This window comes from Vitis vinifera, chromosome 5 (genome assembly GCF_030704535.1).
Source record: "Vitis vinifera cultivar Pinot Noir 40024 chromosome 5, ASM3070453v1".
NCBI lineage: Eukaryota > Viridiplantae > Streptophyta > Magnoliopsida > Vitales > Vitaceae > Vitis > Vitis vinifera.
Window position 1 is genome coordinate 3,217,697 of NC_081809.1, and position 14,040 is coordinate 3,231,736.

Genomic DNA, 14,040 nt, shown 5'->3' on the forward strand with positions numbered 1-14,040 from the left:
CAGTTGCACAAACAAAAAGGTTGAGTTCCCCATTTCACAGTATGGGCACTCAAGGTCCAGTTCTGTTATATTAACCAGAGGAAACATTAGGCAGAAACAATGGAGTAGTGAAAACACAGTGCTTTCCCCTCTTTTTGAGTCACTACAGAGTGCTGATCAGCTACAGATGAACAAGCAAAGTATAGAATCAAAACTTCAGCTACAAATAAACAATTTGAAACAAAACTTCAGGCCATTTTTTGCTCTATTTGTGTTTACATGTGTTTACATAATTTGCCTCTCAAAACTTCAGCAACAATGCTTGCAATTTTAGAAACAAAATCATCTCCTGCGGAAAAAGTTGGTTTACTTTGACGAGCCCCTCTTGTAACAAAATTTGTTCACAGATTGATAAAGGCCCCAGACATTATAGAAAAATTCCTAGAGCCCCAAACTCCTTTCTGTGTTTCCTGTACAACATATTTTCAATTTTGGTACACAGGCTCTTTGGAAACACCGATCTTCATTTCTGTTTCCTCCACTTCGTTTTTGTGAATTTTGGTGGATAATGCATTTGGATTTTATTCAACCAAAGAGCGCATAGCCATCTCAACATCAGCGAGTGGTTGCCCAGCATAAAGCTGAAGCTGCCCCTTCTTCACAACAATTACTTTCATGCCATCTGATTTCACTGCCTCATGAAGTTCCTGCAAAAGTTCAAGTTTTTTTTCCTGTCAATATAGCACCAACATGTCTTTAACGTCCTACTTCAATGTCATGACCATCCAACCTTTAAAGAAAGAAACAGTATTATCAACCATGGGACTACGCAAAAAAGACATTTTAAACGTGATCAGTTTTTTCCAAAGTCTTAAAGGCGTGGTAAGAAGGTTTGGTATGTCTAGAGTAACCCAATATTTCAGATATAGTCAATATATTTCTCTCAATCCACAGTGAGTTTACTTGGGCCTGAGTACTGATTACTACTCAAAAAGAGCATATTTTGGATAATAATTCTCATGAGTTTCACGTCTTTTGAGTAGTAATTATGCCTAAAACACTCAATTAACATGTTATTGTCCTTGCAAGAGTTACTAACAAGTTTTATGAAGTTTTGGAGTCATTTCAAGGTATGTTTTTGATAAATTTGTGACAAAAGAGATGAATCAAGTTGAAGAAAACAAATGAAGTTGATGATGATCCAAAAGCATAATGAAAGAAGCAATGAAATGCACTTGGACCAAGCTTTGGAGCTTAATTGAAGGTGGTGGAGATGGATTAAACATGAACAAATGAGAGAATTTGCAAAGAGGAGCCGGAATAGCATGATTTTCGATTTCGCATGACCATGCGAAATTTTCGAACAGTCATGCGAAATGAAACAGAGAGGGTGTGGCTGCAGCACATGAGGAAATTGTGAAGAAGTGATTTCGCATGACCATGCGAAATTTTCGCACAGTCATGCGAAACGCTCCAGAAGAACGAAATTCCAGCTGATGGCTTCTCCACTTCGCACCATCATGCGAAATCACTAGGGGCTCGTGCGAAAGTGCATTCTCTCCAGATTCCTTGATGAAGAAGCATCCGGAAGACCTCTAAAATGTTGCCAAGTGTCCTTTTTACCTTAGCCTATAAATAGAAACGGGATTTTCTCATTTAATAACTTTTGATTCATTTTCTCTAATTGTAATAACTCTTCATACTTCTTTTCTCTATATACAATTCTCCACTTTCCTTCAGTTTCTCTTATTTTCTCGGTAGCCAAACATGTCTTGTGAGATCAAATCTCCAAGCATGAGTGGCTAAATCTCGTTTTTCTTGGAGGAGGGAGGATCTAGAGGTAAGATCTATGGTGAATTAGAGAATTGAGCTTGAATTGCAAAGGTAATTTGATCTAATTGATTGATTAACTGAAATTTGGGGATTTTTCTCTTCAAATTGTCTTGGATGATTACTACAATGCAAGCTAGGTAGATTCATTAAATTCTTAATGCTAGATTTAATGAGATTGAATAGTTGCATTGTGTGAATCATTGGAAGATAATTTAAGATGAATTGAATATATGATTTGAATTGATCTCTTGGATTAGATTACCTAATTTGAAGAGAAATTAGATCTAGACCTAAAGCTAAATCAAAAATCAGTTTAGATGAAAATTTAGGTTTTCAATCTAACTTGATGAAAATTAGATCTCAACACCTATTCACCATGGAAATTGCTCTCTAGAAAATCCTAACTCCGAGAATCTCCCCTCTTATTCATTTTCCTCTCAATTTGAATACATTGTTATTTTGGAATTTTATCATGCAATTTCAAGTCAATTTCACTTTATCACAATCATTTCTTATCATCTCATCCAAGCCTTAATCACCAAGAATAATCCATCCTTGTGGACGATACCTAAAAACCACTATGCTACAGTAGTTTGTACTAAAACCACTTTTTGATCGGGTACAAATTGCTATAGAAGAGTGAATTAGGTTATAAATTTTGTTTTGATCCAATAAACGACAAAAATCCGAGCGATCAAGTACTATGTTCAGTCATATAAATCTTACATTCCAACGAAAGCATTATTATGTAAAGATGCATGGGTAAGAGTGAAGTTCTCAGAATCAGGTTGAGATTCTTACTTTTATTGACAAAGGAACAATGTCAGCACTGAAATCGCCTAGTTCTTCAAAAAAAGATTCCAGTAGATAACAGAAATTAGTGGCATCACCACGGTCCTCAAAAGCAACAGTGTAGGATGAATCAATTGGGTCTGATTCATGAGAAGTGGTCTTTAAGGTGTATAGTCCGCCTTGTTCTTCATGGTTAGAACCTCTCTGCATAAGAACAGCCTGAAACAGGATAAATAGTTATTAAAAGCTTAGTAGGAGACATAACAAAATGCTAATCCCAAACAAGAATATCATCTGCATGCAATGGTACTACTAAGGGCCGTGTACAAGAAAGCAGTGACTAGCAGGACAAGACGTTCACTTCTTTCTGGGTTGCTTATGGATGAATTGACAGGGCAATTTTAACAAGAAGTGACAGTTGGGTCTATCATCTGCCATAACAGTGGAGGATATCAAAGAGGATATGACCTATACAAGGGGTGGATGAAGCAAGGAATTGCTTCTGGAGTCTTGTGGCATTGATGAATACACCTATGATTTTTTCTGATGAAAAATGGAGAACACAAAACTCAAATATTTTTTGAAGAATTATAGATTTATTACATTCCACACGCATAAAATGTTGGGTAAATAGATTTAGCATGCTCTACATATAAAATGTTAGGTAATGACTGAAATAAGGATATTGGCATAGATCTATTACCAGACAAGAAGTAGTAAAAACAAGAAATTAATGCATCAGTGAGAAGTTGTAAGTCCAACTGAGTTAAAGATGTGGGATTTGTTCATGCACAACAAATTTCAATTATGACATATATAAAGAAGAAACAACAAATTTCAATTATGACATATACAAAGAAGAATAACTCGGTTCATGTATATATGAATACATGTTTTGTAACCCTTTCTTTCTTCTATAATATATCTCAGTTTTATATGAATAAAAAAAGATATGTAAATTTCATTAGAATATTGGTCTCACATATGAAATAAAATCATAGACCATGAATGAGTTCATGCTGTTGAGCAAAACTATAAATTCCACAAGCAAAAATTTATAAGTTTCAGTTACGTACTATTACACAAGGAAGATGCAGCCACCACAAATCCGCCTTAATGTCTGATGACTTATCCCTGGATCCTTTAGCCACTTGTTTGCTTCCAACTTTTCTGCAATTTGAACTGCCATTTCTACTCAAGTCGGCATTGGGTTTTGTGACAGTGTTCTGGTTTTCTTTTGTCAAGCTTTGAGAATTTTTTGTTTCCCTTTCACTTGATCGCCTTTTCACTGCTTCAACCAAAGGCTTTTCATGAGTGGGCTCCTGGACAACAACTAAAATTTAACAACAAACTGAAGTTTTTACACAATATTAACATAAATATACCTCACATTTCATTGGTTACAGAAAACATACACTACAGTATTTGCCAAGCCATTTCTTCAAGCTTCCAGAAAGGCAAAAGATTTTTAATAAAACTTTAGAATTTTAATCAAAATTTTTTACCACCATTAATCGTATCAGAGAATCTCACTGTAACAGACCCTGAGTACTGGCTCAATAGTAAGAGAACCAGGAAAAGTAGACGATAACTCTTTCACCTCTGATGAAACATAATGAAAATTGTGGAACCAGATATAAATTTGAATAGATGACAAATACTTGAACAGAGCTACCGAGAAATCATGCAATATAATGTGTGTTAGGAATATTACCATTCCCAAACTCAGGATTCACAATGCCTCCCATTTTCTTTCCCTCTCTTCCTTTCTCCAACTTCTTCCCATGATTTTGCAATGAGCTTGATTCTTTACTAAGTGCATTTCTTCCACAATCTTCCTCCAAAGACGAGGAATCATTTTGTTGTGAATTGCCAGCAGGCAGGTCCACTATCGTATCTACAGTGGATGAACTACTTTTTTTCTTCTTGGATATATCACTATTTTCCAAAGGCTGAAACCCCTTTGGATCATTTCTTGGCATAGAGGAAGCATTTCGAAATTTCATCTTTTTCTTAAACATCAATGTTCTATTTAACTCAGCTACATCCGAATGATCCCCATTCACCCTGTTTTCAACCTTGCCAAACTTGTTCAAATGACTAACTAACGGTAATGGCGACTTCTCCCGTGTAGCATTCAACCTCTTCTGCAACTTAAGCAACCGTGTATCAACCTCTTCTTGGATTCCACTTCTTATACTAGAAATGACATCTTCATCAGCATCACCTCCCCCAGCTTCTTCCAAATATGAATTCATGCCATTGTTTTTCAGCTTCTTTCCCTCACTCTCACGGGCTTCCTTTGCCATTGCCCTAATTTCCACTATTTTCTCTTCCAATTCAGACTCATTCAGATAAACAGCATGGCTCGATTTATTACCAATCTTTTCACCAAAAAATTTGCCACCGAAATTCAACAAAAATTTTCCTTTATTTCTTTCATTGGCACCCAATTGCGAACCCTTAGCTTCACTATCCGAAATTTCATGTTCCTGATCAGAATCCGCAGATCCTAACACCCAAACAGCACAAATTGTCTGAAACACGAAAATCCCAACCAAGCACAAGCCTAATTTTAGGAGTGAACCTGTAGAAAATTTGCCAACTTCTCCATTCTCGACCTTGGCAGGGCCGGAGGTCGGGGAGAGAAGAAATTGACGCGATTCAGCCTCATTCTGATGCGCAGTTTTATCGTCGTCTCCGACGACGATAGTGAAAGATTCTCCGGAAGTTTGATCGAAGGAAATCTCCTGAAGGATTTCATGGGATTCAATGGGAAGTGGAGATTCTTGGGGGAGAAGAGTCGTGTTGGGGTAGGGTATTGTTAGGGTTTCTAACAATTTAGGGCGTAAATAGTTCTTTCTCTTTCTGGGTTTTAACGGAAATGACTTGGAAGTAGAAGATAAGATTATTGCTTTCCTTTGAATGATGGCTGTGGCGGCGCCGACGGTGGTGGTTACAGGAGTGAGGAAGGAGAAGACCATTGCGAGGGCAGTGGCAGCTTTTGATTCCCGCGAACGTGCACCCTTCAGGGCAATGGTTTTGATAGGTGGGTTGGGCTTTACCGGGGACCCTCAATTTGGGGCCTTTGGGCCCATTGCCCAATCTACAACCTAAGCCCGGGTACTATAAATTTTGAAGTTTTAGTATCCCACATCGGAACGAGAGACTTAGAGTGAAGGAGGGGAGGGCTATAAATTGAGAAAGAAGTGTCCTTCCAATTCATACCTTTCTCGGCCTTTTGGCTAAGATCAAGTGTAGTATCTGTTCTTATCAGTTTAATATCTGATACGTGGACCATCGGTCCACATGATATTAAATTAATTTTTTCAGGGAGAGGGCTCGCCACAGTAGCTTGCTGCTGGAGTCCTCGCGCGTCGCCCATGCGTTGCACTATAGCACGGGCCTGGCGCATCCCTCCGATCAAGTTTAATGTTTAATAAGATTAGCAATAAAGTATTTATAAATGCGTCTTTATGATGAGTTTATAAAAAATTTAAAATTAAATAAAAAATTATTATAATTAAATATTGGCATTTGTTTCAAATAAAATCTTTTTTATGTTAAGTATTATTTGAAAATTGTTTCACACTTTAAGATTTAGTAAGTAATTTCTTATTTATTTTTATTAATATTCTTAATTAAAATATTTAAAGTTTTTAAATAAAAAGTGATGTATTATTTTTCTGCATAAAAATACTTTGTACATATTAAATAGTATGATATATCAATAATATTTTACATATATTTTTAGTTTTCCTTTTTCAACAAAACAAATTTATAATTTTTAATCATTTTTTATTTTATAAAATAAATAACAAAATTTAAAATTGATGAGAAGAGTGAAACACTTTGTTTTCTGTTTTTAAAAATAAGTTTCAAAAAATTGTAGTCAAACGAGCTCATAATTTTTTTTTATCTTTAAAAATTAATGAAAACAACTCCAATTTATCCTCTAATTTTTTTTTATATTTTACTTTATTTTTAAAAATTATTTCCTATTTCACTTTATTTTAAGAATTTATTTATAAAAAATGACTGTCAAAAGGATTTTTTTAAATAAAAAAATTATATTATATTAAAATCACAAGACCAAACATACTCTAAATTTATGATATGTGACATACTTACATTTAAAGTTTTAAATTGAAATTAAAATTTTCCCTTTTATAATACTTAATACCCTTATATAAAATCTAGTAACTTTTGTGGATTAAATACGATGTAAGTTTATATATTTGTACAATAATTATTATATTGAATATAAAAGTTAATATTTATTTTATTTTTGGAAAACAAAATTTTTATAGAAAAATTATTATATTTATAAAAAAATAATATTTTTTACTTTCTAAAAATAGACAGCAAAAATTAGATAGAAACAAACACGAAAAAGTTTACCAATTTTATAATTTTTTTCAAATGAATATATATATATATATATATATATATATATATATATGAATAAACTTATAAACCCTAACATTAGTGGGGAAATTCAGTGGAAATTTGGAAAATGCAAACTAGTTCACAGCTGTTTACCAAGACACGGGCCAATTCACACACTCCAAGGGGTTGTGTGCAAGACCTCATCGGTCATATCACCCTCTCTCTCTGTCTCTCTCTCTCTGAGTCTCTGTCTTTCTCTCCACCGACTTTGTCACATAGTTTTTGCTTTTTACCTCCTTACCAAATCCAACACAGCAATCCAAAAAGAAACAAACATGAAATTCTTAGAAAACCCCAAAAAGAAACCCTAATCCATCAGTTCCAAGGTACTAAATTTCCACTTCGTTTAGCTTAGGCTTCTGTCTGGTCTTTTAGTAGAATCAAGAGCTGGAATCTATGAATCTATGGAGTCCAGGCCCCGTGTCTCTCTTTCTGCAGCACAAGTCACTTCGTCAACCTCAGCGGGGTACCCACATGACCAACCATCAGAATTCATGGTCTCTCAACAGACCTTACCAGGTTTTCTCCCTATCAGAGCTCCTCTTTCTCTTGATTCTGACTTTGATATATATGTAAGAAGTGATGATAATGTAATCAGTACTAGTGGTAGTGAAAGTGGGCGCAATATGAGTGAGGAGGATGAGTTCGAATTTGAAACGGCGTCGGAGAGGCCCTTTGTAGGATTCCCAGACGAGGAAACATCTGTAGGGAGTGATGATGTTGAGGAATATGTTCTTGCTAGCCCGTTTCTTGCAGTCCCAGATGAAGAAACCCTAGAAGCACCATTACAGGATGAGCAAAATGATGCTATTGGTCATTATGCCCTTACTTTTGTCCCGGTTGTTGTGGATGATTCAAATTCAAAGTACAGCATGCCCACTGCTCGTTTGTCAATGGATGATGATTGTGATAATGGGAGTGGTGAAGAGGAGCTAAGTGAAGTAGAAGATGGTGGGTTTTCAGGTGCGGATAGGATTACTGGTATTCGGGTTTTGGAGGAGATTGACAATGTTCCTAAATTCAAGGTATTGGGTATCGAAGAAGATGATTTACAGCCCCGAATAAAGGTCAATCCGGATGTTTTCATTGGAGTTGGAAATGAAGTTCTGGGTTCTGAAAAAGCAAAGTCTTTAGTGGAGCAGTCGGTTGATGACTTGGTTGAACAAAGAGATTTTGACAATACCGAGGAGGCTATTAGTGAAGCTTCAGCAGTGAATAGAGAAGATATTGCGGAGGAGACTTTGAAATTGAATGAGAATGTAAAATGTCCCTCCACTGAAAGTCAAGTACTTAGAAAACTAGACAACCAAGAAACTGGATTGAAAGGTAGAGATGTAGGCGAGCAGAGTAGTTCAGAATTCAATAATAACGATGCTGTATATGTGAAGCTTGTGGGTTCCCGTGTAGATGTTAAAGAGCCTACCGAAGTGGTTGAAGAAAGTCTGATAATGGTTGACAGTGCTGATGTAGTAGAAGAATATGGTGACTTTAAGTCAGATGAATCCATGGGGAATTCCACTGGGAAAAATGAAATTGAGTCTGTGAACCGATCTAAAATTTCAATACTAAATCCAACTCATGAGACTAAATATTTGGGGAATGGTGATTTGCCTGGAGCTACTGAGGATGTAATGTTGGAAGACCAAATATATGGTAAATCCAGCAACTCAGTATCCAGGATACCGAGTTCCTATCTAGACCCTGACTTTGAAGTGAATGATGTAGCAAACAATGTTTCAGAGGATGTAGAAGGAGAAGGTACAATTTCTGATGGAGATGCTGGAGGTTTGGTATTTAGAAGCTCTGATACAGCCAAGCAGATCGTTAATGAAGAGAAGCAAAGCCTAGCCCCCACTTCTGGTTCAGGTGCCCAGATTCCCCAGCATCATTTGCAGACAACCGAGGGACAGACACTCAAAGACTCAGAGGAAAAATTGGAGGAAGATGGGGATGATGAAGATCATAAAATATTTGATTCTGAGGTACTGACATCACTTCTGAAAGCAGCAACTAGTGCTGGATTGGATGGCGATAGTGGCAATGGCGTATTCACCTCTGTTGATGATTCTAGAGTTTTCTCTCTCAAGCGTCATGCTGGGCTAGGCTCCTCACTGAGACCTGTTCCCCAATCAAATGGTCTCAATATTTCTGCATCTTCTGACCTTATGGCTGGGGCTGAATCTAAGGACAGCATAAGTGAAGAGGAAAAGAAAAAGCTAGAGAAGATACAACTCCTGAGAGTAAGATTCTTGAGGCTTGTCCAGAGACTAGGCCATTCTCCTGAAGATTCTATAGTTTCACAGGTTTTATACCAGCTGGCCATTGATGCAGGGAAGCACTCTAATGAAGCATTTAGCCTTGAATCTGCAAAGGGAATGGCCATGAAACTTGAAGCAGAGGGTAAAGGTGATATAGAATTCTCTTTGAATATCCTGGTTCTTGGGAAAACTGGAGTGGGAAAGAGTGCAACCATAAATTCCATTTTCTGTGAAGAGAAAGCCATGACCAATGCATTTGAACCCACCACCTCTGCTGTAAATGAAATTATTGGAACAATAGATGGAGTTAAGATCCGGGTCTTGGACACACCAGGTCTCAGATCTTCTCTGATGGAGCAGGCTTTCAACCGGAAAATATTGTCATCTATAAAGAAGTTCATGAAGAAGTTTCCTCCTGATGTTGTCCTGTATGTTGATAGGTTAGATACCGAGGACAAAGATCTTAATGATCTGCCATTGTTAAAGTCAATAACCAGTTCTCTCGGTTCGTCAATATGGCGAAATGCCATTGTCACTCTGACCCATGGTGCTTCTTCTCCCCCTGACAAACCATCTGGGTCACCCCTAAGCTATGACTTGTTTGTTTCGCAACGATCCCATTCTGTTCAGCAGTCTATCAGACAAACAGTTGGTGATCTACGTCTGATGAATCCAAACTTGATAAATCCAGTATCTCTTGTTGAGAACCATCCATTGTGTAGAAAGAACGGAAATGGTCAGAAGGTGCTCCCCAATGGACAAGAGTGGCTGAACCAATTATTACTTTTATGCTGCTCTATGAAGACCTTATCTGATGCAAGTTCCCTGTTGAAACCACAAGATCCATTTGGTCAAAGAAAGTTATTTGGCTTTCCGCTCCGTTCCCCACCCCTACCCTACTTGTTGTCCTCCCTATTGCAGTCTTTTACTCATCCAAAACTCTCAACTGATCAAGGTGGTGAGAATGTTGACTCTGATATTGAGTTGGGGAATATGACAGACACTGATGAAGAAAATGACGATGTGTATGACCAGCTCCCAGCATTCAAGCCTCTGAGGAGATCTGATATTGCTAAGCTCAGCAAGGAGCAAAGAAAAGCTTATTTTGAGGAGTATGATTATCGGGTGAAGCTCCTTCGGAAGAAAGAGTGGAGACAGGAGTTGAAAAGGTTGAGGGAAATGAAGAAAAAGTGCAAAGATGGTGGGAATGATAATGTTCATGTGGGGGAGGATGGAGACCAGGAATCTGGAAGTCCAGCGACTGTACCAGTTCCCTTACCTGACATGGTCCTCCCACCTTCCTTTGATGCAGATAATCCTGCTTACAGGTACCGATCTTTAGATGCCATGTCCCGGCATCTTGCAAGGCCAGTTTTGATTACCCGTTGCTGGGACCATGATTGTGGATATGATGGTGTCAGCCTTGAAGAGAACCTTGCTATTGCTGGTATGTTTCCCACAGAAATCTCTGTTCAAGTCACCAAGGGAAAAAATGAGTTCAATATCCACTTTGATTCCTCTGTTTCTGCAAAGCATGGGGAAAATGGATCAACCATGGCAGGTTTCAACATTCAAACCATTGGAAGGCAGGTTGCCTACATCCTAAGGGGTGAAACCAAAATAAAAAATTTCCAAACGAACAAAACTGCTGCAGGGGTATCCATTACATTCTCAGGCAAAAATGTGGCAGCTGGACTCAAAATTGAGGATCAGATTGCAGTTGGAAGACGTCTGGTTTTTGTGGGAAGTACTGGAGCCATTCTATCTCAGAATGATGCAGCATATGGAGCCAACTTTGAAATCCGTCTCAAAGAAAATGATTTTCCTATTGGGCAGGACCAGGCCACCTTGGGTCTGTCTCTGATGAAGTGGAGAAATGACTTTGCACTAATGGGTAATCTACAATGCCATTTCTCCGTGGGACAAAGTTCTAAAATGGCTTTCCATGTCGGATTGAACAACAAACTAAGTGGACAGATCACCGTAAGGACTAGCAGCTTGGAGCAACTCCAGATTGCACTCATGGGTTTTCTTCCAATTGCCATCACCATCTTTAGGAGTCTCTGTCCGGGATCAGGTTAGAAAACATCGATGTACTAGGAGTCAATTTCCATTACATCAGTTAGAGGTAGGTAAATTTTCATCACAGTCTACCAGTCTAGTCACTAGCTCCATGGTCATGTTCAGTTTTGTTCCATTGCACAGATGTTGTAATTCACTTAAGCAGGTCAGATAGTAAGCTGTAGCATGAATGAGACTGGAATCTAATTTTTGATGTTTCACAAGTTCTGGTTCATATATTGATATAATTATTGCTCTTTGTCTGATCTTAGCCTGTTACAAGACTTCCCATTTGGGATCTGTCTGATAAGATTCAAAACTGATCCAGTAAGTTCATACTTGATCTTGGCTGGCTGATACAAACCTTAAACCAACCTAAACATCATCTTGAAGTAGTGTTGTATTTTAATGGATTCAAGGATCAGGTTGGTATTTCATTTGTTGCTCTGAGAATCCGGAGTTGGTATGACCTGCTAATCTGCTCTTCTTCTGGGTTGGAGTTGAGCTTTCATGGCTTGTATACAAAGGCTTTGCTGCCCATAGACTGAACTTAGTATTCATATACAGTAAGCAGCCAGAGTCTTGAATTTTGATTGATTCAGTTGGTCTCTTCAGCAGCAATTCCCCATGGATGGTTTGCTTTGGAAGATAAAAGAAGACGAAGTATTTCTGCTTTTGCTTCAATCTCTTCTAAAAGTACGGAGGAGCACTTCACAGAGAATATACAAGGACGATGGTAACGACGTCATTTTATGGAGATTAGGGGAAAAAATATTCAAATACATTGATTTTCAAACAAATTTGTTGCCATGAGAACAAATTTATTTTCTTTTTCTTTCCTTCAGTTTTCTTGATATCCAAACAGGTTTTCCAGCAGTTTTTTCTTTCCTTGTAATTCCAGTTCATTTAAATGGTGCATTTTTTTCCGGAAAGAATGACGTTACAACTGAGGGACAAAAACCGAAATGAAATGGCTCTAAGAGATTCGGAAAGTGGAGTCAAAGAGACTAGAACCCGAGCAATGCCTTGTACAAAACGGAAGAAAGCGGAGACTAGAGTCGCTTTCCAGGCAGAAAAGGATGAAGCATTTGCCCATGGATCTGTCCATATTGCATGGCAGAAGAAACGGAGAAAGTTGAATGGTATCATACAGGGGAAAATGAAGATGCATTTCTAAAGAGGGCCCAAGGGTTTAACCTGATGGCCTGAGACTTGTTTGCCTTGCTGGGAGGCAGAAATGGAGGAAATCAGACAATGTGGCTGGCGACCCAAAAAACCCAAGTCCGTCCATCCCTGGACCGAATGCCATGAAAGTGTGTGAATGAACATCTTCTCCTGGTGTCTGGATTTATCCAGTAAAGCCCATTTTTGGGAAGCCGAGACAACCGTCTTTCTGAGGAAACAGATGAACAGAAAAAGGTATGTTTTCATTCCTATTTTCAAGATCTTTTGAATTGTAACTGTCTATTGGTACAAGTTTCAGATTCAATGATTCAATGTTTGTCTTTATGCTCTGCGCTACTGAGAAAGCATTAAATGTTGGGCTCATTGTTTGGTTAGGGAGGAAAACAACGAGTCCACTCAGCTAATCCCCCCCAAAAAATAAGAACATTGATGAGAGCACAAATTTGAAGTGGTTGGACGACTATGAACTTTCTTAATGTTATTTAATTTTAACTAAAATAAGTTACACTCAACCACGTATAAAGTATTTTCAAGCATTTTTCTTGCTTTTGAAATGAATAATTAGCTCTTTGATGGTAGTAAGAACAAGTTACAACATACTTAAACAATATGTTAAGAGCTGAGGTTATAAATGGACTTAAAGTTTGTTAGGTGCCTGTTGCAAGGTTCATTGGCAACATTAGCTCAATTGGTCACAATAAGGTACTCCTAGAAATGATCTTGATTTTTGTTGTTTATACTACTATGAATATCTGAAGCCCCAAAAGTTGGACATCCTTGTTCTTTGATGAGCCATGTAGATATCTTGAATGAGGTTCATTTATCATTGAAGCTTGATATTTTGTTGAGAAGTACTTGCTGGTAAGGTGGGGCATATAGAGCACTAGGCACTAACCTTATAAGTTCCAATAAAAAGGGGAAAAATGGAGTGGCTGCTATATATACTACCACTGTTAGTCTAGGGAAAAAGTGGGCTGAGGTTCATTTATACCAAGTTTGGGCACCTGAAAATGAAACCATCAAATGGTTTTGGATGGTCCCATAAATGGTGGATGATGTTTTCGAGGGCACGGAAGCCTGAAATTTGAGTATGACCAATCTGGCGTTTGTTTGTATTGAACTTGAGGTTTGCCTTGGACATAGCTATCTTATCCTCTCATAAACAGGTTCTTTTATCAATGGTCCCAATCAATCCAAATCAAGCGCAAGCTGCCATGGGTTAGGTTAGAATGTAAAATCACTGAACAGTCTCACTTTCACATTTGGTCTATACAACATCAGTGTTCATTTAGGTAAAGCCTGCAGGCTCAGCTAGAACAGTGAGTAGTATTAGTATTTGGGTCTTTGTCCTTTATTTCTAAGATTTTGGTATGCTGCTTCACCCTTCCACTCATATTGCAGATTCCAATTTTCACTAGCAGTAGAGTGCTTTACCAGCTATGGCTGGACTTTTGCCTTCCGTGGTTTTGAGTCTAGAAAGGCC

The 14,040-nt window shown here is 37.8% G+C and overlaps 2 protein-coding genes and 1 non-coding gene across 4 annotated transcripts; 2 read left to right on the top strand and 1 right to left on the bottom strand.

Moving 5' to 3' along the window:
* Positions 1-107: 107 nt before the first annotated feature.
* On the bottom strand, positions 108-5,700 carry LOC100244229 (uncharacterized). Of its 2 annotated transcripts, none has more exons than XM_059736778.1 (4): positions 4,319-5,700; positions 3,681-3,892; positions 2,614-2,823; positions 108-686 (listed from the first exon to the last, which is right to left on the bottom strand). In XM_059736778.1, the coding sequence occupies exons 1-4, from the start codon at positions 5,586-5,588 to the stop codon at positions 561-563; spliced, it is 1,818 nt and encodes a 605-aa protein (XP_059592761.1). In that variant the 5' UTR covers positions 5,589-5,700; the 3' UTR covers positions 108-560. The 2 variants fall into 2 exon arrangements, with proteins under 2 accessions (XP_059592761.1, XP_010649722.1); XM_010651420.3 differs by having other exon boundaries at positions 3,681-3,937.
* A 128-nt stretch (positions 5,701-5,828) lies between these two features.
* On the top strand, positions 5,829-6,024 carry LOC132253878 (U2 spliceosomal RNA). Its single transcript, XR_009465792.1, has one exon. It is a non-coding gene; the product is annotated as a U2 spliceosomal RNA (small nuclear RNA).
* Positions 6,025-7,135: 1,111 nt separating this feature from the next.
* LOC100266571 (translocase of chloroplast 159, chloroplastic) lies at positions 7,136-11,638 on the top strand. The gene has a single exon (XM_059736779.1). It carries the CDS (start codon positions 7,458-7,460, stop codon positions 11,391-11,393), a length of 3,936 nt encoding a protein of 1,311 aa, XP_059592762.1. The 5' UTR covers positions 7,136-7,457; the 3' UTR covers positions 11,394-11,638.
* The last annotated feature ends 2,402 nt before the right edge of the window (positions 11,639-14,040 follow it).